The sequence below is a fragment of the Onthophagus taurus genome, chromosome 7 (genome assembly GCF_036711975.1).
Source record: "Onthophagus taurus isolate NC chromosome 7, IU_Otau_3.0, whole genome shotgun sequence".
Lineage (NCBI taxonomy): Eukaryota > Metazoa > Arthropoda > Insecta > Coleoptera > Scarabaeidae > Onthophagus > Onthophagus taurus.
In genome coordinates, this window is record NC_091972.1 from 17,338,954 (window position 1) to 17,365,072 (window position 26,119).

Consider the following 26,119-nt stretch of genomic DNA (forward strand, 5'->3'; position numbering starts at 1 on the left):
TCTAGCATATCGTACAGTTTCTCCTCTATAGCCTCCAACATGTTTTTAGCTTTAGAAAAGACTAAATGACATAAATGTGCTAAAACAAAGAGTTGAATCGAAGTTGGAGTTGAAAATCGCGTTTGACACGGTGAGCAGGAGTAAGTTGTGAGAAGAGATGAGATTGAGGAAGACTAAAAGGTGATCGATAAAGATAGTAAAAGAGATGGAAAGGTATCGTTTTATTTCAAGCTTTTCTAGTCTACTTCTTATCTTTTTCGACGCACATACTCTACATTGCTTTTGAGATGTTTTGCTTTTACCACTTGTCACTATTCTTATAAGTTTATGCTTCTTTATGCATAATAATCTTTCTGGAAGATCTGATCTTGGTGCTCTTCTCGTAGGCTCTGAAGTATTTGATTTGTTAGTTGAGTCTGCTGTGTCGTCACTTTCAGAATCTGTTGATGATAAATCGGATATCCAACTTCTTTCCGTTCAATGTTGTGTACGTTTTAAATGCATTAAAAAGCGCACAATTGATTAAAAACATCACTACTCGTTTGGTCCACTTCTTCGTTTTTCTAAAAATAGAGTAGTAAGACAGATATTGATCTGCGCGATCTACCCCCTTCAGATACTTGTTGTAATCAATTATTGACTCAGGCTTTTGAATTGATATATGTGATCTTCTATTTACACTTCCGGATTCCATTATTCACGCCGAATGTATCGTGGATATCATGTTTACATTTCGTTTACCGTTATTCCATATTTGTAACAGAATATCGTGTTTTCTACGAAATGTAGTTTGACCATTTGACAGGGTTATTTTTTGGAGACATTGAGGAAGACCTCTATTTTTCCGAATAGTTCCACATACCCGTACTTTAATTTGCAAGAGAACTTCAGCCATATGGACACTGTTGTAATAATTGTCCTGATAAATGTGATGCCAAATATTTTTATAAGGATCCATAACTTGTTGAATAGTGTTTTCCAATTTCAGTCCTTGGCAAGCATACACTTCAAAATTACAAACGTATTCCGTGTGAGCTTCACAAACTGCTCTCACAAGTATGCCGTACTTTACAATTTTCGCGGGATTGTAGGTTCTGAATGACAGTCTTCTCCGCCACATTCATCTAAGGATAATTGTTGACAAGGTTTATACACATCAATAAATCTATTCTTTAAATAATTTATAACTGGCTAAACTTTTACAAGTCTGTTTGAATTTGTGGCTATATCTTCATTACTACAAAAGTGCCAGCTCTGCAGTATCTACATAAATCTGGTTCTGTTCATTACTTTAGAAAAAAAACGGAGTTTCGATGCTTGGGTCAGTTGACCAGTAATCGTGAAGTCTGTCTTTTTTTACTTGTCCCATTAGAACAATTAGACCTAAAAAATTTTTCATTCCTAGCACCGTAATATCCATCCATTTCTTCGTTCTTGAGATATTTTTATATTTATTGATTATTTGATAGTGATATCTATTCGATTCTTTAAGCAAATATTCTAAAAAGTCATCTCCAATAAATAACTTTACAATGTCCATTACACTTTCTTCGTATTTTGGTAGAATTTTTATACCTGGGCTGCCTTCGAAAGGTTCCAAAATAATTGATTTGTCATTTGTTGACCACGTATCGATGTTTACTTCAGCAGTGTCATCATTATCACTTTCTGAATCGCTAGATTGCAGTGGCAACAGTGTTGTTAAATACCCGGGTATTTATTTTCAAGGGAAAATTCCCTGGATATATACCCGGAGGTATTTACCCAAGATGCGTATTTAGAGGTATTTATAAAATTTGATTTAAATTGAGTTGATGGCAGTTTTGCAAGTACTTCAAAAATGCAGAGTCCATTATCGATACACCAAACTTATTTATTACATTTAAAGGATTCCTACAATGACGGTAAAATTGCATGAAAGTACTGACCGAATACTCATTGGGCGTGGGGTAAGACAAGGCAATATTATGTTGAACCCAAATTGTTCATCACAGTCCTGGAGAGTGCATTTAAACAACTGGATTGGACCCAAAAAGGTATAAACATTGATGGCAATACCTAAGTAATTTGCGCTACGCGGACGATATAGTCCTTATTTCGGATAGTCTTGGAGAGATGAAACTGATGCTGAACGTATACAGGAGGCGTGTGCAAGAGTCGGGCTAAATATCAACAAAATTTAGGACAAATCTTGTTCCAAGCTCTAACATCAATATTGGTGATAATGAATACTTCTATCTTGAATACTTTCGATGGTATGTCATTAATCCCTGATGCCTTTCCATGTTTTGACGCAGTGATTGCGTTTTGAACCTCACTAATTGATATAGGTTCCATGACACTATCCTTTCTTTGGCGTGACGGACTGCTGTCTATTTCCAAATCAGTTTCTATGCTTAACAGGTTTTGGAAATAATTTTTCTAAATGTCATTCATTTCACTATCACATATTATTTTTCCTGTTCCATCTCAGCATAGAGCTACGTGCGATTTGTGCCTTTGTCTTAACTGTCTAACAAATTTATACACATTCCTGGTGTTATTACCTTTAAGTGTACATATATTTCGGAAAAGTTTATATTTTCACTACCGACCATTCTCCTTTACGTAATACTCTTCGAAAATATTTAACGATTTCTTTAATGCTTGAAAAACAACTTTGAATGTCCTAAATTGAGTATCAGTCTAATATTAATGACTAAATTCAGTTTTCCTGCTTCATTAATTCTTGTTGCTTGATTCTTTTCTAGTCATATTGCACTTCCATCAAATCCAAGATTCCAAGATCCATGAGATTGTTGATTTCCAATTGAAAATTAAGTAGTTCGTTTAAGATCTTATTATTCTTCTTCTTTTATTCAGGTTGTAACCTGTTTTTACGCATCATTCATGGTGTTTCATTAGAGCTGGAAATCCAACTTCCTGGTCTCCCGGGATCTCTTAGCTAATCTTTGGTCTCTTGCTGTCTTAATCAGCCAGGTTTCTTCCATTCTTTGGAAGTATTCATTAAATTTTTTTATTTTTCCCCTAGCAAATCTCATGAGATCTCCGAGTCCACAAAATTCTTTTACAATTTTGTTCCTTACTCTATCTCTTCTTGTCTTTTCCACTATTGTTCTTAAAGTACTCATCTCTGTTGGTTCGCATCGCAGCCATATAACTTGGCCATGAGGTTCGTGTATCGAGAGATAATAATCAAACAAGCGAACTAAACAGAAGGATGATACTCGCAGGATGATACTCGCATACTCATCTTCATGAGCGATATTCCTGTATATTTGAAAAGAAAGGTTTTCAATCAATTCGTGCTTCCTTTGGTTATGACATACGGTTCCGCAACTTTAACATTAACGGTGGCCATTACCAGGAGGCTCAAAGTAACGCAAAGAAATATGGAGAGGTCGATGCTGGGTGTAACCCTAAGGGACCACATACGAAATGAAGACCTACGAAGAACTGGCGTAAATGATGCGGTCAACATTGTGGCAAAGCTCAAGTGGAACTGGGCGGATCATCGTCGCAAGAATGTAGAATGAGCAGTGGTTACCTGATAATAATACGTCTTCGATCGTTGACAATTCCTCGTCATCAACGCTCATTTCATCATGTTCCTCTACATTTTTGTCCGAATCTGTTATATTTTTACTTGTATCACTTTTATATGTACTGTTTGGGTATTTACCCTGAGCCGGGGTAAGTACCCAGATAAATACCCATTTTATAAATACCTACCCGCCGGGTATTTACCCAGCGCCCATCACTGAGTGGCAATAATTTGCGCGGCTTCCGAATGTTTATAGAAAAATCACTGCTATCACCATCACTATCACTTTCTGAATAACAACTATAGTCTGAAAAAGTACCTAAGCAATATTCTTCATCTGGACGATCTTTATCGATTGTAAACGGTGAAAAGTAAAAATATTATAATTCGTAAGGATATGAAGAGGACAGCTAACTACCAACAGAACAGTAAATCCCACTGGTCGATCGCTACGCTTTTATACACGTTTGTTTGTCTCAGACATATAGTCAGATGATACCCGTCGATACCTAAATGCCGATTAATAGGTTATCGGTCGATAAGCGTTGGCAGTCGAAAAGCCGATTAATAGGCTAGCGGTCGATAAAGAGTTAAGATAATTACACCAAATTTAATAAGAAAACTATATATATTCTATATATATTCTTGCCCGGACGATCGACTGAGACTAATTTGGTATCCTACGTCAATTTTATTCATTCTGCCCTAAATGAAAATTCTCAAGTCGATGCTATTTACACAGATTATTCTAAAGCTTTCGACAAGATTGACTATACAATTCTTGTTCAAAAACTCTCTTCCTTTAGCATCCCAAATGGCATTGTTCACTGGATTATATCATATTTATCAGATAGAAGTCAGGCAGTCAAGGTTGGTAGCTTTCTATCCGGTTGTAAGTCCATCTCTTCCAGTGTGCCTCAAGGCAGCCATCTTGGACCAACATTATTTTTAATTTATATTAATGATATTGCTTCCTGCTTTAAGTATTTCAAATTCCTGCTGTATGCAGATGATAATAAAATATTTACAAATATAACATCAAGTCTCGACTGTCTGCGGCTTCAGGAAGACCTTGACCGTTTGCATGACTACTGTTTCGTCAACAAACTTCATCTCAATTACGACAAATGTCAAAAAATTACGTTTACTTGGAAACGATATCCGGTTAACTTTTATTACAGTTTTAACGGCAGAGCCACGGCAGAGCTATTGCGTCCACTGACAGAGTGAAGGATCTTGGTGTTACTCTTGATTCCAAACTGCAATTCCACTTTCATATTAACCTTATGGTGAAAAAAGCATTACATAACTTGGGGTTCGTTATCAGAATAAGCAGAAATTTCACCAATGTTACCTGTATAAAGTCCCTTTATATGGCATTTGTAAACAGTGTATTAAGCTATGGTTCTGTGGTGTGGAGTCCCATGTACGCCGTCTATCGTGATTCCATTCAAGGTGTCCATTAAGTCATTAAGTTAATTATTCGTTAAGTGTCCATTCAACGTCGCTTTATTCGTCACTTGGCGTATAAATATTATCTTCCGTACTGCGATTACGACAGACGCTGTACGGTTTTCAACCTATTGCCTCTAAGGCAACGGCGGCTCTTGTCTGACCTGGTATTTCTTTTCAAAATTGTTAACGGCATGCTGAATGTCCCCGATCTTCTATCCGAGCTGAATTTGAATATTCCACAGCGCTTCACCCGGAATAATATCACTTTTCGTTTGCGCACATCTAATACGAATACTTATTCTAATTCGCCAATCATACGGGTTCTTAATACTTACAACCAGAGCTTCAACCATGTTTCTCTATTTGGGCTGTCATTGCGTTCGTTTAAAGATTTCGTGTTGCGCGATATTGTTTAGTTGCGAACCACTTTAATTCTGTATTAACTTGGTAAAAACATTGTAACTATTTTTCTTTATATTTGAATTTCTTGCTTGTTTCTAAGTGTATTGTCACTTTATGAAATATGTTAAATAATGTTAATTTCGATATGTTGTGAGGATGCTTCACTGGGGATGTTCTCCCTGTTTGCGTCCCAAATTGTAATAAATAAAAAAAAATAAAATAAACAGACATTTACACTCTCGCCAACTATTGAAGAATTGGCTGACTGACGCATTCAACAAAGTTAATTGCTCCAACACTAACTGGGATGTACTATGTTCATAAAATCTCATAGTTGTCTTTAAAATTTAGTGATATTTAGTGGCTGTCGATATTCGCCTTCTTTCCCCTAAATTGGGAAAATCGACGCTTTAGTTATGGAAAAGTTAAGGTATGATAAGCTTTATAGTGTTACTTTGCCCTTTTTTCTTACAAACATATTATATTTATTTAAAAAAATATTTCCGCAACTATTTACAACAAACGTTAGATAACTTCAATTTTCAAATTCATTTTCTTCAGTTTCCCCCATTTCTTTTCGCAATTTCATCATCAACGATTTATCACTTCCATTTCCATCGGACGAGGAACCACTATCGTCAATTTTAGAACAATTTCCAAACTGAAATACTATCCCTGATTCGCTTTTAGCCATTGATGAAGAAGGCACTAAAACAATTCTCAAATAATACATTGAAATAAATAATTATAACTAATTTACAGCTATTTTGATGAATTTCACTAATAATTAACTTAGGTTTACGTCCAATTTTTTTATCAATTATCACACTTTCTTCTTCTAAATGTTTTAGTTTCATTTTCGCTTCATTTATAATTGAGTCTGTTGGACTTCGACTTGAATTACTTGATGTTGGTGATTTTCTTCCACATCTTCGTTTATGCACTCTTTGTATGTATCGAAAATTGGGGGGAATGACGTTATTTGTACGTATATCTATAAAAAAAAATTTTATAAATAAAAACGAAAAATAAAATTTTAATAAAATTACATTCTTCTCCCGCCCCGGTGTATGATAAAATATTTCTTTGATTTGCAACTCTTCGAAAAGGTTCATTATCGTCCAATGTATTATGTAAGATGCTGTTTAATCTCAATATATTTTGCTGAGAGATATTTAATTCTGCCATCAATGTTGAAGCTCTCAAAGCTAAATTATCCAATTCTTTAGTGAAGCCGTGATTATCCAAACGAAGAATTTCATTTTCTTTTTCTAATTTTTCTATAGATTGTTTTAAAAAATTATTTTCAATTTTATAAGTTTTTAAAACCTCTATATTTAAATTTGCATCATTCGATTCTTCATCATCATGGTTAATATCACATTGAGAACTTTTGTTTTGCATCGGAATATTACTAGTTGATACAGAAACATGAACTTTTTTTATTTTACATTTATCATCGTTTAATTTACATTGAACATATTTATTTGATTTATTCCCATTTTGTTTTTGTTTCAATTGCATCTCATTTAACTGTGTTTTCAACTGATTTATTTCACTTTTATGCTCATTTCTCTCAATTTCAAATGATTTCTCTATATCATAGGCTCTTAATTTATATTTACTCAATTGTGTTTTAAATTCCACTTTTAAATTGGCTTCTAATTGCTTCTCTTTTTCTTTGTGTTTATCACAAATCCATTTAATTGAATATTTTAATTGGTTAACTTCTTCTGGAGATATATTTGAATTAAAAAGGATTCTATCGATGTTATGGATTCCTAAATCGAAATCATCACCTAATAGTGTTGTGAAGAAAATGTCTTGTATCATATTTTCTCTAATTTGCATTGGTGGGATGGGTAAAAAATAACACAATAATGGATCTTCGCCTTGTTGATATAGTAAATAAATGCATTTTGCTTGTTTATTATGCCGCATGATACCTAAAGTCTCCAAGATATCCAAAACTTCTTTTTGGGTGAATTTAAATCTTTCACGTCCGTTATAAAATACTTTATTTAATGTAACTTCTGTACCAAAAACACATAATGAGAATTGATAATTACTGTAAGACATGTACTCGGCCACCAACAGATTGATTGCTTGTAGCTTTGGCGAGGAAGGTGCTTGTGGTTCAAGTCCCAATGATGTCCCAGCTGAGGTGTTGCGAAGAATCTCGATCATATTACTTTTGAAATATGCACGAAGCTCGCTCAACAAACCCCTGTTTTGTAACCAAGTGCATAATTGCTTCTGGAAATCGTCCGCGGAGAGATACGTGGCATCGTCGATACTTAACGCAGGTTGTATATTTGAAGCCATCATTTTAGTATTAAATTAGGATTATTTTTAACTGAAAATTTTTAGTTGTTCATGCAGGAAATTTAAATGATTTCGGTGTTTTGACGTTTTTGACAAGTTTGGGGTGTTGCCATAGTAACGGATATGATCACAACAATTCACAATTAAATTTAAAAGTTTATTTAGTTTTCTAATAAATAATAATTAGTTTATAACATTTAAATGATTTAATTAAAATTAATTAATACAATTAAATTTAATATATTACATTTTTTAATAGCGATAAAATTCAGGTCGAGTTACAGCACCATCTATGAAGTTCAATATGAATTAGATTATTATTATTATTAATTTAAAACTTTATTAACAAAAAGAGGTATTAATATAAATTTTAATGCTAATTAGATTTTTACTTTAATTTGATTTTTAATTAATAAGATTATATAATTAAATTTATTGCTGTACAAATTTATAGGTTAGGTTGTTTATAGGTTAGGTTAACCTCCTAATAATTCTTGCTTTTTGTGTTTAAAACATTACAAAGTTAAGTATTTTACAAGCAGAACGTCATTAAAGCCGAAAATCCAATGAAAATGATAAATCGTAAAAATAAATGTTTTAAAAGTTATAAACAAACTAAATAACAATGCTTTATTTGTAGGAATTGCAAACTCACTTTACCATATAATTAAAAAAAATAAGGATAGCAGGAAGGAAATGTATATCATTGTAATCATTTAGAGATGACAGTATTTAAAACATGTTGGATACAGGCATTTGTTGAAAAATGGGGTTTAAAACCTATTAATTTAAATCTAACCCACGCCATTTGTCTAGAAAGTTCTTCATCATTCATGTAGTATTTTATAGCGTCGGTTCAAACCGTATCAACATTATAAGAAGATATATCATTTATTAGTAGTTTTCTTTGAAGTGAAGTATATTGATGTTTGATAAATTAAAGGAGGCATCTTTAGGGGGCATGGAGAATTATTGAGACTATTTTATTGTGGAAATACAATTTAATTTTTGTGATTAAAGGGCTGATGATTTTTTGAAAAAGTTTATGATGGATGTTTCAATTAGGGGAGTTTTGAGAGAGGATTTGTTTTGTATTTGCGTTTTGTGTTGTTGTTTAGGGCATTGGAGTTATTATATGATAAGTGTAGGTTGATGAAATGGGATGGTTTGGATTGCTGTTAGTGTAGGTGTTTCTTTTTACTTGCTATGGGTTATTCTGTTGTATATCAGATAGGCTTTACAATTCAGGGTTGTTATGCTTTAAACAAAGTGTTTAAAATGAACTGTTTTTAACATGTTTAAAACTGTAGGATATGTTTTAAACCAAATTTGTTTTAAAACATGGCATTTTGTTTATAAGAATAGGTGCCTTTAAAAATTAGCATGTTCCATTTTTTCTTTCTCTATGTTTATTATTTATTTATTTAGTTCTTGTTTCCACTAGATGCACCATTTACTCCATTTAGTTCTCTAAGTATACAAACTAATTTTGCTGCTTTATCATTTCCTAATCTAGGACGCCAAGGGACTAAAAAGTCGCGCAATATTGGCAGATAGTACTGCAGTTTGTAGCTGTTGAATTAATTTTAATGTAATAAAATCCAAAAAGCTAATAGATTTGCTTACGTTGGTCGTTACTAAACTTTCTACACTTTTTGCCACCTGTTTGAATGTATTCCGAAATATTTTTGTCCATTTTGTCCATCAAAAAGTCAAATTTGACATAAGGAAACTAATTATCACAAAACAAGTGCAATAGCTAAGTCGGTTTTGGTCATGGCACACTTTGATTGTTATATTGTCTACCTTATGTATCTAGATAAATCGCTTATGCATTTCATATTTACAATAATTTTTACATTAAACTGAAATGTAGCAACTATTATTGGACAGAGGAAGTAACATTTAATTACTGATTGGAAGCGATTAAATTGAATTCATCAACTCACAAAATTACAATATTATATGTACTTTTATGTATAGAATTGATAAAATGATATATAAATGTAATAAATAGATAATAAAATAAATCATAAATAAAATATTTAAAAGAATCCTGTTATACAGCTCCATCTATTAATATCGAAATGATATTAGATTGACATTTGTTTTAAGTTATTAGTTTAGTTATTAATACATTTTTGTTTAAATTAATAATGTTCTTAAATCCGATTATTTTAATATCTCAAATTATTTGATATAATAAATAACTTTATTTTATTAATTTAAAGGATAATAAGGAAATTGATTGATAGCTCCATCTTTTGGTGATTAACGAAACTAATCGGTATCAACTTAATTCTTTTAATTTCTAATTAAAATTTTTTGATTTGAAGGTGATTTAATTGATTGATAAGATTAAAATATTAATTTGAATTAGTTGAAAGTTAATTGTTAGTTTGAGAACTTCTGGTTCTTTGGGAAACAAGTTTTCGAGGGAGAAAGAAAATGAAAAAAAAAACTCAACCAGCTCTATTGTGTTCGTGTACGACCGCTAACGATCGTTGTAGGAAACAGGGGTGGGGGAAAATAAAAACGCGCATGCGCCAAAGACCGACCTCGCCATTTTGCACTGATTCGCGAACGCATTTTTACTCCATTCAGCTCGACATAAACCGGTCCATTTATTCTCGTCCACTGCCAGTGTTCGTTTTAAATAACATCTAAACCATTCGGTTTACTAGTCAAACAAAAGTTAATAAGGAAAAGTTTCGAAGAGGAAACATGAGCGGAGATAAAGGGACGACAACGGTCGGCGGTTTCGATAAATGTTCGGTCGTGCTTTTAGACGTCGCCGGTACGACAACCTCCAACAATTTCATCAAGGTAAAGTATTACTTTTTCATTTCAACTTTATAACGGTCATTTTTAATTTAAAGAAAATTAATTAAAACAACAAACATTTTATTTTAATTCAAAAAATTTCAAAGCCTACCGGTAAAAAATTCTACGGAAATAGAACTTTGCGGAATCGAATTTTGAGCGAAATTTTCCGGTTTGCAGGCAAATATACAAAATTTACTTCCTGCGCAGAAGACGAACAGAGTTTTATATCTTTTTGAAACTTTACAAGTTTACGTTTTCATTTTAAAACTGTTCTTGATGGATTTTAACGGATTTTCTAAACCGTTCGGGGTCTGTTGCTGTTGTCCTTGGACAGGTAAAAATTCGTCCCTTGTTGAATACAGTGCATTCATCTTAAGTACAGTCGCCACCAAAGCTCTCTACTCTCTCTCTACATGTAGTTGTGTATCACCTGTGTATTGGACTCTCCTTGTTAGTTATGCCACCTTTTGTATTTTTTAATACAAAAGGGGAAAATGTAGCAGCTGGTTTTTACTTCATTCATCCAATTCAAAAACTTGAAAAAAAAAACAAAGCATATTTAAAGGGTTCACAAAATGTTTTAAATTTCCCAAAATTTTTGTATTGTATTGAAAATGTATTCAAACTTCATTTAATTCATATACAAATATTTACATTACCTTTTATAATCAAATTTTACCAAATTTTGTTGTTAATATTTAACATAACCTGAAAAAAAATTTAACATAACCTTAAAAAAAATTAAACATAACCTTTAAAGTTAACAAAAAATTATTCGAATTATTTATAGAAATTAATATAAATTTAAAATAAAGTTATAACTTTATTTCCTATAAAGTATTTAAACTTTTGTCATCTTTACACATAACCTCAAATTAATAAAATAATTTAAAATCATACTAATATTTTTTTAATAAACAATTATCATGATTTTTTTTCTTTTTAACAGGAAACGTTGATCCCATACACTGCCGCAAATCTCGAAGAGTATTTAAAAACAAATTGGGATGAAGACAAAGTCAAAGAAATTATTAAAGCGATAAAAGGTGATGAAGAATTGGATGTTGAGAAAGCAGTAAATGCTTTTAAAGAACTTTATGAAAAGGATGCCGATAACGAACAGGTTAAAGCCATTCAAGGATTGATTTCTGCTAAAGGCTATGATAGTGGCTCACTAAAAGCACAGTAAGTAAATTTTAACCCCAAAATAAACATTTAGAATTATCTTAAACAGCAATATACAACTCTATAATGGAGAGGTAAAACATTTTACAGTATAAGAAGTTGTAATTATAAATAAATCATATTATTTTAAATAGTTTTTTATGCTGTCTTAAAAACCATGTTAGTATTATTTTAAACAATTAACTTTTTTATACAATGTACATTTTACCTTTACCTCTACCTTCAGTTTGGAGTTAAGATTTTTTATCCCTGGTTGAAAATAATAATTAATAATAAAAATAATGGGCTTAATATGCAAAATAAGTTTTATATTTCAACAAAACAAATAACATGCATCAAACACCACATAGCAAAGATGTTTTAGTTAATAAATGCATCAAAATTTAATGAAGACAAGCTTTATTCAGTTACTTCTTCATCAGAACTATCACTTTGATTGTGTTTTGTAGAAATCAGAAGACTTTAAAAAAAATTATAGGACTATTCAGGCACCCATTGCAAACTTTTTATTAAATAACTGTGTTTTTTCTTTGTTATGCCCTTTAAATTACTTCACAAACATAATAATTTATCAGGCAGTGATACAGGATTTCTTACAGATTTTGAAATATTTAAACTTTTAAATTCTTTCTCATTAAAATTATTGTTGTAAAAGACAGTGTTAGGATAATCAGTTCGATCAATGGAGTTGAATCAATGGTAAATTATAATTTACCATCATCATAATTCTCATCATCTGATCAAATTATTAAATTTTCTATGGTGGAACCAGCAATAGTATTTTCAGCCTATTTAATCAATATGGACGCGATTTCATTGCTCCCTCTTCCAGCTTCTGATTCATCCCATACTAAGCAATAGGAAGCATTATTTTGTTGCATGATAAATAGTCAAATTTAAAGTCCATAGCTTAAGACAATAAAAACTTTGGTTATTTGATAAATATGGAACCTTCCGTTTACCCTTGGATTGTTTACTTTCTTCTTTATCATTTTTTTTTAAACTTATATGTACTATTAGCTTCTTTCAAGTGATCATCATGTTGTTGTTGGATAGTTGATAATTCTCTTAAACCATGAGTTTCTTTAATTCTTAGTGAAAATTAAATTCAGTGTTAAAACACTTCTTATAAATCCAAAGCTTAGCAATATATTCGTTTAAGATGTCGTCTTGTTGACATCTTATGTGTGCTTTCTACTGTTATTCTTCTGAATAAACTGCCTCTTTATATCCCAATTTTTCTCATCACACCAGTATTCTTTTAAAATCTGCTTTCTAGATTTTGGAGATACGATTCTTTATCTCTTTGAAAAATGGAGATACTGCTTTTTCATAAATACAATAATAAGTAATCAAGAAATATAGAATTACTATTCTTTGTCAATGTAGTTTGAAAATGCTATTAACTCAATATTGGATAAAATACGACTGTTTACCTCTCTGCTATAGAACCATAGTTAAACTAAACAATAAGTTATCATGTTAAATACTTTTATTGTTCGTCCTTACATTTTTAAGTTTCTTTTCTCTGTTAAGAAAGTAAATTGGCAAGATTAACAGAGAATTTTGTTACATAAATTCAAGTTTTTGATTTATATTTTTACACAAATAATTTAAATAGAATAAACTTAAGAAAAAACGTAACATATTGGGGATTTTTAAAAATTTTACAAGAAATCAAAGAAACGACGATATATTATAACATTCCTACTGTTTGCTTTACCTCTCTCTACATCTGGAATTCTTATAAGTACGTTTTCTCCTACAGTAATGGATACTTTGTTTTTGAAAAGCATAACATTTTGTAAGCTTGCTTTTCTAGGGTTGCGTTCACAACGCTTACTCGATTCACCCAGGTTTAACCCTGACATTTAACCTGGGTGAATCGAGTAAGCGTTGTGAACGCAACCTAGTGCGTGCTTTACAGTGTTTCGAGCTTCTTGAATGCTTGTAAATCTTTTATTGAGTAAGGAGGTGAAATCACCTTTTTCTTCTGAACTATTTTGAACTTTATCGTCACCACCGATTTGTCCTGTTGTGATTAAGTTAATAGCCAAAGTTCCAATAGTGGTTAATTGCATATTTTTGGTAGGATTATGTATTTCCATTTCCACATTGCTTTCATTCTGTGCTCATTATCTTTGTGTCCTTCTGAAGTTATCTCTCAAGTTCGTTATTTTCATTACAGTGCTCTTTTAACACCTCTTCAAGTTCCTCCTCTATAGTGATTTCTGAAATAGCATCTATCGGCTATCTTTGTCGGAAGTAGCGTCTGCTTCATACGGACTGCGATCATCTATTCCAAAATGATGAGCCCTATTTTTCATGAATTGGATAAATTTAATTCGTTCTGACCATTTTGTGGTATTATTTGTTTCAATCCATGTACACAACATATTTTCTATGCCTTGGTTGGCTCTCTCAACCGAACCTTGTGAGCTACCAAAATTGTTAATATGTTCAGAAGATGATAGCAACTTCTTCGTCTCGTTTTGTTTTTAAAGATCTGAGGTAAACAAACTTCGTGAGATGGTCTTGATAAACCATTATAAATTAGTAGTTGCCATCTGATTGTGACTGCACATCAATTCTGACATCTTCAATTAAAATTACTGCTTTTAATTGGCATAACAATTCCCTTTTTCGGGATGCTCAACTTTTTTTGACAGGGTTCACAAAGATTTAAATATATCATGACAATTTCTACTGTAATGTTCTTATATTAAGCATTAACTTCTTTTATCATTTTATTTCGTCCTCCATGTCCAATTCCAATATGGTTTAGGTGAACAATTTAAAAATTTTCTTCCAAAAATGTGTAATATATAGGGTGGTTCAGTTTTTAATCGGAAAACTTTACTAGAACGTAGTACTTGCCAAAATACCACAAGTTTTTTGTATAAATGTAGAGTCGCAAGTCGTTTGTTTTCGAGCTAGCTCATAGCCAAAGTCTAGTCAAGCACTAGTCAAAGTTGAAAAATTTACATTTTGTTTTGTATTTCGGCTGTAAGTAAACCGTAGAATTTGAAACTTTGTGCGTATTTACTGTTGGGTAAGACCTTATTTTCAAGCATAGCTTAAACTTCGCTAGACCACCCCCTTGATTTTTTTTAAAGAACTTTTTAACGCTATAGAATATTAATATAAAAAAATATGGGTTGTAAAGCTCATTCTTTAGTGGTACTTTTTTGTCTCTTTAGTATTTTCCTTAAAGTTAATAGTTTCCGTGATAAAAAAATAAAATGTCGTGCCATGTACCGCTATTTGCCGCCATGTTTAGCTAAAATTCATTTAGGGTGAATCCTCATAATTATTGATGATTATTAATAATTTTTGACTATTATTAAGCAAGAGTATCAATTTTGTTTAAAACAACGTAATTTGTTTAGACATACAGTCATCTTATTTATGGTTTTTCTTATGAAAATCATAATTAATTGGTGTTATTTAGTTAGTACTAGATCCTAGTAAGTGCACAACTTCCATAGCCAGCTATAAAGAAAAATTTTCTCTTAATAATAGCAGCGCTTTCCAGTACAATGTAGCATCTTATTTTTTTTACGCTAATACTATTATCTCTAAGAAAAAAACTAAAGAGACAAAAAAGTAACAATAATGAATAAGCTTTACAACTCATATTGTTTTATGTTAATATTCCATGGCGTTAAAATGTTGTTATAAGGAGATCAAAGGGGTTGTGAATTTCATCCTTTTAGAGGGCGCGGGTTAGGAAAGTTTAAGGTACGGTTGAAAATAAGGTATTAACCAGTAGTACATATCCGAAATAAAAGATAAAATATAAATGTTTCATAGCTCGAAAACAAAAGAGTTGTGACCCTATCTTTATATAAAAAACTTCGATTAAAAGTTGAACCAGTCTGTATAATCGGTTGATTTTATCGTTGATATCCTTCAGGGGATTTACCAGAACTGTTACCTTTATTTTCTTTAACTTATGATAAAAAGGAATAATATTCTTCTCATATTCTAAATCATTCTTTCATCTCTTTTAAGTTAGCTATTATATAGTTTACGATATTTTTGGTGGTTTTTATGACCCTCAGAAACAGTAGTAGCAGTAATTATCACCCGGAAAAAGCACCTGGACGTGATTTATGATAGGTCCTCCTAGGGAAGTAGGTCCAGGAACGCACTTCTTTTTTTATTTTACTTTAAATTCAACAAAATAAAACAGAAATGTAGTAAAGAATATAAATGTATTTATACCTAAATGATTTTACAAAAAAAAGCAAGTATTAATTAAAAAAATAAAAATTAAAACATATATTTATTATAGTTATCTTAGAATTAGTGTGAAAAGATAATAAATTATATAATTATAATCATAAATTATTTAAACAAGTGGACTTTTTAGATAGATTTAAATAAATTGTTGTATTTTCACACAAAGTAATGGTATTTAAGTTTTCAAATATTATGTTTTTGTAAATTTTCGTTAATGCGGACCTGAACAACTCACGCCAGAGTTTGGGGTTCGTAAACTACCTGTATACAACCCCGTCTTTGTTCGTTATATGACTGCAATTAAGTCATAAAAACCACCAGAAATATCCGAAACTATATTTGAAAGGAAAATAAAGTATTAGACTTCGACAATACACTGAATTCCAAGAGCCTAAGTAGATTAGACTGAACCCTTGCCATGTGCGCAACAGCAGAAAACGTAGCAGTGAATATGGATGATATTTTTCTTACTTGTGCATTATTAATAAATATTGGTTTATGTGATAAATTTTTATACATTAATCACTACGACCTTTTTATTTGCTTAGTATTTATATAAACTGATTAATTAGTTGAATATGATATATTGATGATTTCTCATTTAAATCTTTCCCACATTTCCTCGTTTGTAAGACTGTTGTAGTTTAATCGAAAAAAGGTAGTTGGAGCCACAGCATGCTCGTCTATGTGTGTTTGTATCTAAGATGCTAGTAACTCCTATTTTATCTATTAAGATATGCTCTATTTGATTCGCCTTCATTTGGAAAGATCTACATCATCTTGTGGATGTTCTGATGTACAATGGGTTTAAAATATATTAAATTTCTCTGTTCTGAAGCAACCATCTAGGTTTCATAATCCGTCTGTTTTGACGGGAATTCGCCCTAAGGTGGTATTCAACCTATATGGAAGGCAGGGTTCCATATAGGTTGAATACCATCTCTTTAGCAGGGTTGTTTCCACAGTTTTCCATCTCTTAAGGTGTTATGAAGGTGAGTTTCATCCTTATTGTGCTATTTAACAATATCTTCCTACGATATTGTCGTAGAGGTTATAGATTAGTATTCATATTCTGGCTCAGATTGGTATTAAATACTATTATCGCTTGTCTTTACTTTTTTAAGTGTCCTTCCTCTTTTAAGAAAGTATATTAACCTGTAAAATTGCAGAAAAGTTTTTTTTATAACACTTCTTACAAAAAGAAAGTTTTACAATAATTTTTTGTGATCAAATAAGTCAAAAGAAATTATAAATTAAATTGTCCCAATCAAAAATTTATTTTTAATTTAATTTGTGTTTTTTTTTAGTGTATTCAGTGATGTTTCAACATCGTTAGAAGCTTGGGCAAAAACCAAACGTGTGGCGATTTTTTCAACTGGAAGTGTGGAAGCGCAAAAACAACTTTTTGCAAATACAATCGAAGGTGATTTAACCAAAAATATCTCCAATTATTTTGATCTTTCTGTTGGCGCAAAAACTAATGGTGAGAGTTATGAAAAAATCGCCAAAGAATTAGCGGTTGGAGTACAAGAAATTATTTATATAAACGATAAAATTGAAGGTAACATAAATGATAATTTTTTTAAATGATTTATTAAATCGTTTTTATATATTTTTTGTGTATTTAGAAGCGGTAGCTGCAAAAAGTTCTGGTTTGAATACTGTATTAATCGTTCGAGATGGAAATGAAGCACTCAAAGATGAAGATAAAAAAGATTTCGCCGTGATCTCAAGTTTTACTGATTTAACTGGGGACGGTTCCGGAAAACGAAAGAACGAGGATGTTGAAACTCCAGAGGTTTGTGGACGTAGAAAGTCTTTGAGGTCTGCTTAAAAATCGGGGGTTTTGGATACGGGTTCTTCTTCTTTGTAGTTAAATTTTTAAACAAATTGGTTAATAATCTCATTGTTGTACATTTTTTTTTTAAGATTTTAGGAGTAGAAAGTGATGTGATACAAGTATTTTCTTTCTTTTTTGTTGTTGTTTAGTGGCGTTCGTTACAATTATAAAGTTTATTTTTGTCATAATTTATTTTCTTTATTTCCCTTTTCTTTCTATTCTTTTAAATTATATTCTCTTTCAAAACACTTTTCTTTTGTAGATGAAGTAGTTATTTTATTATTAACTCTTTGCTTGCTGTGTTTACCATCGACTTAAACTCTTTATTTAGGCTCCACCTTCAAAGATACCTAAAACTATACCGGAAGAGGAGAAAAAACCAGATGATAAAACTTCTATTGAAACGATTAAACAAGAAAATGAAGATGTCAAAGAAGCGGAACAAGCTGTAGAAGCTATGGAAGTTGATACAACAGCAGACACAACCCCCACAACAACAGAAAGTAAGTTTATTTAATTTTTCAATATAAGAAATTACAATTTAAACATCAACACTAATTTATTTATTTCACCTAATAATAGGTTTTGTTGTTGACAGCATTTATGAGTGCAAAAGACTACCGAAATCTTATTTTGTTGCGATTGAAGTTGTTGGCCAAGTTTAAATATATTAAAGCTACATCTATTGCTAGCCTCCGCTTTAATTAACATGAGAAATATAAGATTTTCCACTGAGGCACCACAATTAATATCATATCAATCTGAAACTGATCAACATATTGTTGCTCCTTTACTTTAATTAAAGTGGAATATGTCTGATGGCGCAACTACTTGGAAACGTCTCTGTGATGTGTTATGTAAGTTTCCACTTAGAGCAACTAATAAGAGTTGCAGAAAACTCTCAGACTTGCTTAGATTACATAGTTTTGAGGATTGTATTGTCTTTGATGTTGGTATGTTGAATTCGAGCATTTCAGACCATTGTGTCGTGTACTTACACCTTTAATGTGGTGGAATCAGTTTTACCGCCAATTAGATATTTTAAAAATTTTAACTATGACTATCTTTTTATGCTGACTTGATGTCAGTTCCTTGGTTCTACATGTACATCATCGTGTTGATGACAACTTGGACTTTTTTAATGCTAATTTGATGTAACTTTTAGATCTTTATATTCCCTTGGTCTAAATTACTTATAAAAATAAGCCTAAAATACCTCTGGTGACGGACAATGTTACATTTATGATTAGACTGAGAAATAAAGCATTTAATATAAATATAAAACCATGGGAAATCCTGCATATGAATATTATACGATTTTGTCCTACACCTCAAATACTTATAAATAGAGATTTATAAGAAATAACATTAAATCAAAGAACGTCAGGCAGCTTGATTGTAATGAAATTAATAAATTCTTTATTACTACTTCTTAACACAACTTCTTTTAGATGAGTCCTTGCTAGAGTATTATAAAACTTTCTTAACAATTCTGTTGGAACTACTTTGTCCTTTACTGAGAAATTATCAATTTTGTTAATAAAGTTAAAATATTAGATCTAGAGATTGACAGTGATGAAACGTTCATATGGCAAATTAAAAATACTCTACCCTAACAGACGTTTATTGAATGAAGATGCGTAGTTTATATTATGTGATTCCTTGATTCTCTCATTACTCAAGTACTGCAATCTTGTTTATAGACCTTGTTTGATGATGAGGGATGCGCAGAGAATGGAAAGGGTTCAAAAATTTTCTCTCAGCTCTCTATAGCATACGTCGTAATGAAAGAATACAAATTCAATTTGCATTTGAGTCAATTTTTAAAATTTAGGTGCACAATATACAAAAATGGCATTTTTTGTGTGGTATAATAATGCTGTATCTGGCTCACTAGCATGTCTATATTTGTTTGATTAGAATGATTCCATTAATTTTGTTAAAATTGTTGTATCGTTTATGATATTCTATTGTTGTATTTAAGGTGTATTAAATATACATATACTGAGTATATACAGTGTCCCACGTAAGCAACAAAGTACATAAATGGGTGCATATGTATGGATATGCATAAAATACATACAGGTTGTTCCATAACGACGTACTGAAATAAACATATGTTATTTTAAATGGAATGACATAGTTTTTATTGCGTATTCTGATTCTACACACAAAGCTGAGTTCCAATATCTCCAATATCAGTTCATTATCGAAACATCGCCTGCTCGGAAGTCAACGTTTACCACCTGTGAAATTACAAACAATTATGGCGGCATCACTTGAAAACTGTCAAATACATATATTTCATGGCCTACTAATAGAAAAAATAAATAAAATCTGCCATTCTTTGCATGATTTTGATTCATTCCACTCTATCTCAATAAGTGCAACAGATAGGTATAGGGGCATGTACTGAAGATTTGTAGAGTATTAAATTCTCTATCTGATAAGCTAATCAAGTATGGGTGTTCCATTTAAAATTTTCGACTTTTTTGCAATTGAATATGGTAAAACAGTAGTTACACTTTTGAACATACTGTATAAGATAGAGTGATATAGCCAATGGCGCTCTATTTAAGCGTATTCAAGCAGCAACTGTTACAAATTTTAACTTTCTAGCTCGATCTGTTGCCAAAAAATCGGGTCATTCAATGTGGCCCAGACTGAACCAAAACTGTGTCAAAAATCGAAAATCATTGCAATAATAGTTTTTCATGCTGAAATCATTTAATAACTGGATCAAATGCACATTTTCAACTTTACTACGTTTTCCGAAAAATATATACAGGATGATCTAATAAAAATTAAAAAATGTTAAAAATTGAAATTTGATCAAAAAACAAACACAATTTTAAACAAAATAATTACTAATACAAATTAAACACAAATATATTACTAACCATAATCAGATTCCTCATCATCGTCCTCACTTTGCCGTCCACCAGGTTCTTCATTTTCCGAATTTTCTTTTATGTTTATACAGGTGTCTACCGGAAGTAGACCAAAACTTCGTTATTTTTAATGGAATGCTATAGTTTTTATTACACCTTTTAATTGTACGTAAAAAAATATATTGACTTTTAGTTTTGGTACCTAGCGTTTTTCGTTTTCGAGTTATTTTGATTTTAAGTTTTTTTTGGCAAATTTCACCATGCTCTTTAAAACCCCATATCTTATCCAACGTTCATTCAAAAATGCTCTAAATTGGCACTCTTCACATGTTGTCAAATAGATTGTCATTTGTTGTATCAGAGTGGTCAAAAATTGAATTACCGTTTCTCCATTCATTGAATGGGGAGAAGTCGAAAATTTTAAATGGAATGCCCCATATTTTATTAGCCTATTCGAAAGGGAATTTAATTCTCTACAAATTATCTATAAACATTTCTATACCTATTGTAGGTTATCTCATATTGGGAAATTTATCAAAACATGCAGGAAATTAATTCTTGCATTATTACCGTCATTAGAAGTACCACGATAATTTTTGTTTCTTCGGTTTGGTTGCTTCAAACCAAAGCCAACTAATAATTTTAAATTTACTAATACTCAAGAAAATTTCATTTTTTTCAAGTTTCTACGAAAACCATACATTTTAGACATAGGGATGTACTGACAAAGTTCCCTTATTTTTCAGCGTACAATACACTGGTGAAGGAAAAAATTGGGGTTGCTATTTAAAAAAACTGCGAAAAATTTAAAAAAAATATTTATATATTTGATATTTGTCACATTTTATTGTGGTTCTGGGCCACAGTGGACAGCGTTAATTGCTAAAAAAAGTTCTTCTAATTAAAATAACTCAAAAACAAAAAGCACTAGGTATCAACATGTCTTTGATAAGTCAACTTAGTTTTGTGTGTAGAATCAGAATACGCAATAAAAACTATATCATTCCATTTAACATAACATATGTTTATTTCAGTACGTCGTTGTGGAACATCCTGTATGTATAAATATATTTCTTGTTTATAGTGTGATAAATTTCCTACAACTTTTGTCTAAGGAAGAACTGCGTATCTTGGCTCCTTAATGCCATTCATGTACAGAGTGCTTACAAGAGACTTGCGTATCTGTTTGGCGTAAGTGGGGAAAGAATGGCTATAAGCTTTGCATAAGTTAAGAGAACAGATATATCGTGACCAAAGCTCCTCAATTTATTGGCGGCTCGTCGCTTTACGGTAGAGAGGTCATCCGGTTTTAGTTAGGTATCGAGCGTTCAATAGAGTAGTCACGAATTTATATTTCCTACGTTTTCTATAGTTTTTCTGCGAATTAATTTCCTAGTTTTGTTTTCTGGTTGTTTACCTTATTTAAGTTTTTTTTTAAATTTATTCTTGACGACTTTAATTTAGATTTAAGAAGTTTAATGAGTTTTTTATTTATTCTTAGTAATTCTTACAGAGTTTTTTAAAATGGAATTAGATTTACATTCAGAAGGTTACAAAAAAATCACCAACTGGATATCAAAATACAATCTACAAGATGTCTTTGCTGTAACTGGAGAAACTGAAGTACAGTGCAATATTTGTTGTAAACGATTAAGTTGTTCTAAAAACAATCACCTATTAAACCATATAAAATGTAAATCCCACATTGACCAAGAAAACAACGTTTCCCCAAACACGTTCAATATGGATTTATGTGAAGCGTTTTTGGCCGCAAATATACCTTTAGAAAAATTAAAAAATCCAACCCTAAAAGCATTCCTTGCTAAATATACCGAGAAATCCATTCCACATCCCTCTACACTCCGCAAATATTATGTAAATAAATAAAATCAATTTTTATTTTTTTATATAAATTAACGCACATTAATAATAAACGCTCTACGCCACTGGTTGAGTTTTAGTCAAACAATCCGCCAAACACGTATTGAACGCTGCACCGCGGAGAACCCCCCAAATCTTACATGGGCCAACATTCAACCAGTATCGTTAAGTTGCGGCACATCGATGTGCTCGATAAAAGCATGTTACTACGTTATAACGCGGTGAAGGTGACATCAACAGCCCGATGACGTCGCGGCTCTGGTAATAATCACCTAAACGTTCCCATGCGAACTCTATACCTACAAAAAGTAAACGTATGGGTAGGTATTATTGCAAATGAAGTCGTCGGACCATTCTTTATTGACGGAAATTTGAACGGCAATAAATATCTGGAGTTGCTGCAAAACAGTGTCATTCCTGCCGTTCAGGCCCGTTTTAATATTAATAACATTTGATTCTAGCAAGAATGTTAATATATTAAGAAATAAATTAATTTGCATATTGAATATCTTCACTTTCTCTGTTTGTTCTCCATCAAGTCTCATGCAACAAGTCTGGTTGCAGTAGAGGTTTGAAATTATTCTGATGTCTTTGTTGTCTGAGTTGGTATCTTTAAAAATCTTGATCATTGAAATTCATATATGGTTAACAGAAATATAGGAAATATCTTCCTAAAAAGAACTTTCATATTTTCTTTTTGTTCAGTTTTTTTTATCTATAGATATCATATCAATTTGAAACTAATAAACACATTGTTGCGCCTCAGCAACAATGTTCTCTGTCCGCTATTTTAAATTATTTTAATATTATTGCTTTGAAAATAAATGGATCAAAAAAGTCATATTTGTTTATTTATTTACAGCCTCAGTTGCGAAATTAGAGGAAGATCAAAAAATGGAGGAAGATGGAAAGGATTCTAATAAACAGGAAGAGAAAGAGACTGAAAAGAAACCGGAAGTTAACTTGACTGATGAAAAAGTAGTTCAGGAAGAAAAAATGGAAGCCGAAGAAGAAGTTTCAAAGCCAATAAAAAAGACTGAAAATACAAAAGAAACAGAGAAAGTAGAAAATAAAAATGAAAAAAAAGAAACTAAAAATGAGGAAATAGTTCCGGATAAGAAAGATATTGAAAAGAAAAATGAAAGTGTTGTTGAAAAATTGTCAGTAACTGAAGAAACTAAGAAAGAAACTATAGAAAGTTCAAAAACGGAGGTTGTTGAAACGAAATTAGAGGAAATGGATACTGTTTGTAATGTTAAAACGGATAAAGCAGAAGAAACTAAATCAAATGATGAAAAAAGTGTTGAGAAAAAAGATGAAAAAGTTCCTGTAGAAAATAAACCTGAAATAATTGTTGAAAAGAAAGTCGAAGAAAAAGCAGAAAATGATAAAGAAGAGAAAATTAACAAAGAAGAAACAAAATCAACATCAACAACAACGTCAACAGAAGATAAATCAATAGATCACAAAAAAGAATCACAAAAGGACGATGTTAAAGAAATTAAAAATGAGAAAGCAATTAAAGAACAAACAGAAATTAAAGAAAAATCAACTTCAGATGATATAGTTAAAGAAAAATCAACAACAAATGAAAATAATGTAAAAGATGATGTTAAAGAAGACAAGAAATCAACGGAAGCTAAATCAACGGAAGCGAAATCAACGGAAGTGAAATCAACGGAAGCTAAACCAGAAACGATAGAAGATGAGGGAAAAGTTGAAAAACATAATTTGAATGAAGAAAATACGTCCAAAGAAAGTAGCACAAAAGAAAGTGAAATTGTGGAAGAAACAAAAGAAAAAGATGATGTTGATAAAGAAAAAGTAAATGGTGACGAAAAAGTACCAGAAAGTGAAAATGAAAAAGAAAATAAGAGTGAATTGGCGAACGGAAGTAGTGGCGGTACCGAAACGGACACAAGTAGTGATGTAAAAAAGAACGGTGGTGCTGAAGTCGTTGAAAAAGCTACGTCGGAAGGTGGCGTTGGCGTGACTGGTGAAGAGATTAAAGTCAAAAAGATTGAGGAAACGACCGAATCACCGACGACGACGACGACGGCGGTTGCAGTCGAGGTATAATATTTCTATGTTTAAAAAAAAAAAAAAAAAGAAATGAGAAAAAAATAATAAGTATACATGTTTTTTCATTTTTCTCTTCTTATTTTTTCGTATATTTTTGTTTAATGTTAATTATTATTTTTTTTTTGTATTAATTTCAAAAAGTAGTGTACATTTTTTATGATTCCAATAAGAAAAGTAATCTGATTTTTGCACTGTTATTTCGTGCGACAAAATAAAACATTCCAAGAAGAAAAAAAATTATTAAAATCATCTCAATAATGTTCGTAAAAAATAAGTATAATACGATGTGTTGAAGAATTATTTTCCAGTAAAAATATCAATCAAGAAAAAAAAACTTACATTAATTTTGGCCAAAATAAAAGAACTGCAGAATTAATTATTTATTTTCTTTCAAGTTTTTCTTGAAAATAATTTTTCGACACACTCTACAATAAAGACTGGATGTTATTGTTTTTTCTGTGTGTATTATTATCAAGTTTTGTTTAAATGTCTTTTGGAACAGTATTAAAAAGAAAGAAGAAAAAAAATCGTAAATTAAGAAAATAAAAATAAACCGATGGAAGTGAATCTCTTAATTAATAGATGTACTTAGTGATAAGGCTTTTTTACATTCCCTCCCATTTCCCAGTTAAACTAATTCATTTTTATTATTACTATTAATGAATTATTATTGAAGTCAAATATTTCCAAGAACAAAACAAATTCGTTCTTCCATAAATTTAAGATAAAACAACACTTCGATAATAATAATTTATTTTAGTATCTGAGATTTTCTCTATAATTAATTTTAAAAAAACATTTTTTATATTAAATTTAAGACTGATTTTTTATTAAGTAGTAGTCCAAAACACACACATAATCAATAAATTAACTACTTTTAAAAGACTGGATTATCGAAGTGTTCCATTTTTGATGCTAAAAGACTTCCTAAACTAAAACATTTTTTTCTTCTCTATAATGTGATTATATGTTTTATTCCATGAAAGTTATCCTTTTTCATTTTTTGAAAACGATGACTAAAACGACCGGTTATTTGTTGTATCGTATACGTTTTTTGCTTATGTGCGTTTTTTATTCGTTTAATTTTATTTTTCAAAATAATTTGTTTCGTGCGTTTTTGTATTTTGGGGCCACACGAAAAGCCCCATCATCTCCTGGGGTGCTCTGTGTACTTTAATAAGCACCGAATAAATTTTGTAGCCATCAAAACATTTTTTGTCTTACTTTTAAATTCCTTAACGTAATTCCTTTTATATATCTATTAAATTGAATTCTGTTAAACCATATTTGCCCAGACGGTGATTTTATGTGGTGACAAACGAAAAATGTTATAGATAAATACAGTGTGTTAATTAATTATCGTACCAGACGTCACCATTGCAAGTATGCAACCAATATCACAGTATTGATATTGCAATACGCGATTTGCGATATTGGTTGCAT

The 26,119-nt window shown here is 31.1% G+C and overlaps 2 protein-coding genes and 1 long non-coding RNA gene across 3 annotated transcripts; 2 read left to right on the plus strand and 1 right to left on the minus strand.

Moving 5' to 3' along the window:
* Positions 1-5,880: 5,880 nt before the first annotated feature.
* LOC111420725 (uncoordinated) lies at positions 5,881-7,825 on the minus strand. Its single transcript, XM_023053769.2, has 3 exons — positions 6,451-7,825; positions 6,162-6,395; positions 5,881-6,109 (listed from the first exon to the last, which is right to left on the minus strand). Exons 1-3 carry the CDS (start codon positions 7,727-7,729, stop codon positions 5,937-5,939), a joined length of 1,686 nt encoding a protein of 561 aa, XP_022909537.2. The 5' UTR covers positions 7,730-7,825; the 3' UTR covers positions 5,881-5,936.
* Positions 7,826-8,180: 355 nt separating this feature from the next.
* Positions 8,181-8,698, plus strand: LOC139430676 (uncharacterized). The gene is made up of 2 exons (XR_011641062.1): positions 8,181-8,308; positions 8,367-8,698. It is a non-coding gene; the product is annotated as an uncharacterized lncRNA (long non-coding RNA).
* Positions 8,699-10,190: 1,492 nt separating this feature from the next.
* On the plus strand, positions 10,191-24,996 carry LOC111420742 (enolase-phosphatase E1-like). The gene is made up of 6 exons (XM_023053783.2): positions 10,191-10,552; positions 11,502-11,737; positions 17,290-17,543; positions 17,611-17,780; positions 18,154-18,325; positions 23,457-24,996. The coding sequence occupies exons 1-6, from the start codon at positions 10,451-10,453 to the stop codon at positions 24,671-24,673; spliced, it is 2,151 nt and encodes a 716-aa protein (XP_022909551.2). The 5' UTR covers positions 10,191-10,450; the 3' UTR covers positions 24,674-24,996.
* The last annotated feature ends 1,123 nt before the right edge of the window (positions 24,997-26,119 follow it).

Coding starts and splice junctions, on each gene's coding strand:
- LOC111420725 (XM_023053769.2), bottom strand. CDS start 7,729: ATGATGGCTTCAAATATACAACCTGCGTTAAGTATCGACGATGCCACG. Junction 6,396..6,450: donor CACCGGGGCGGGAGAAGAAT/GTAATTTTATTA, acceptor TTTTTTTTATAG/ATATACGTACAAATAACGTC. Junction 6,110..6,161: donor TGAAATTCATCAAAATAGCT/GTAAATTAGTTA, acceptor GAATTGTTTTAG/TGCCTTCTTCATCAATGGCT.
- LOC111420742 (XM_023053783.2), top strand. CDS start 10,451: ATGAGCGGAGATAAAGGGACGACAACGGTCGGCGGTTTCGATAAATGT. Junction 10,553..11,501: donor CCTCCAACAATTTCATCAAG/GTAAAGTATTAC, acceptor TCTTTTTAACAG/GAAACGTTGATCCCATACAC. Junction 17,544..17,610: donor TATAAACGATAAAATTGAAG/GTAACATAAATG, acceptor TTGTGTATTTAG/AAGCGGTAGCTGCAAAAAGT.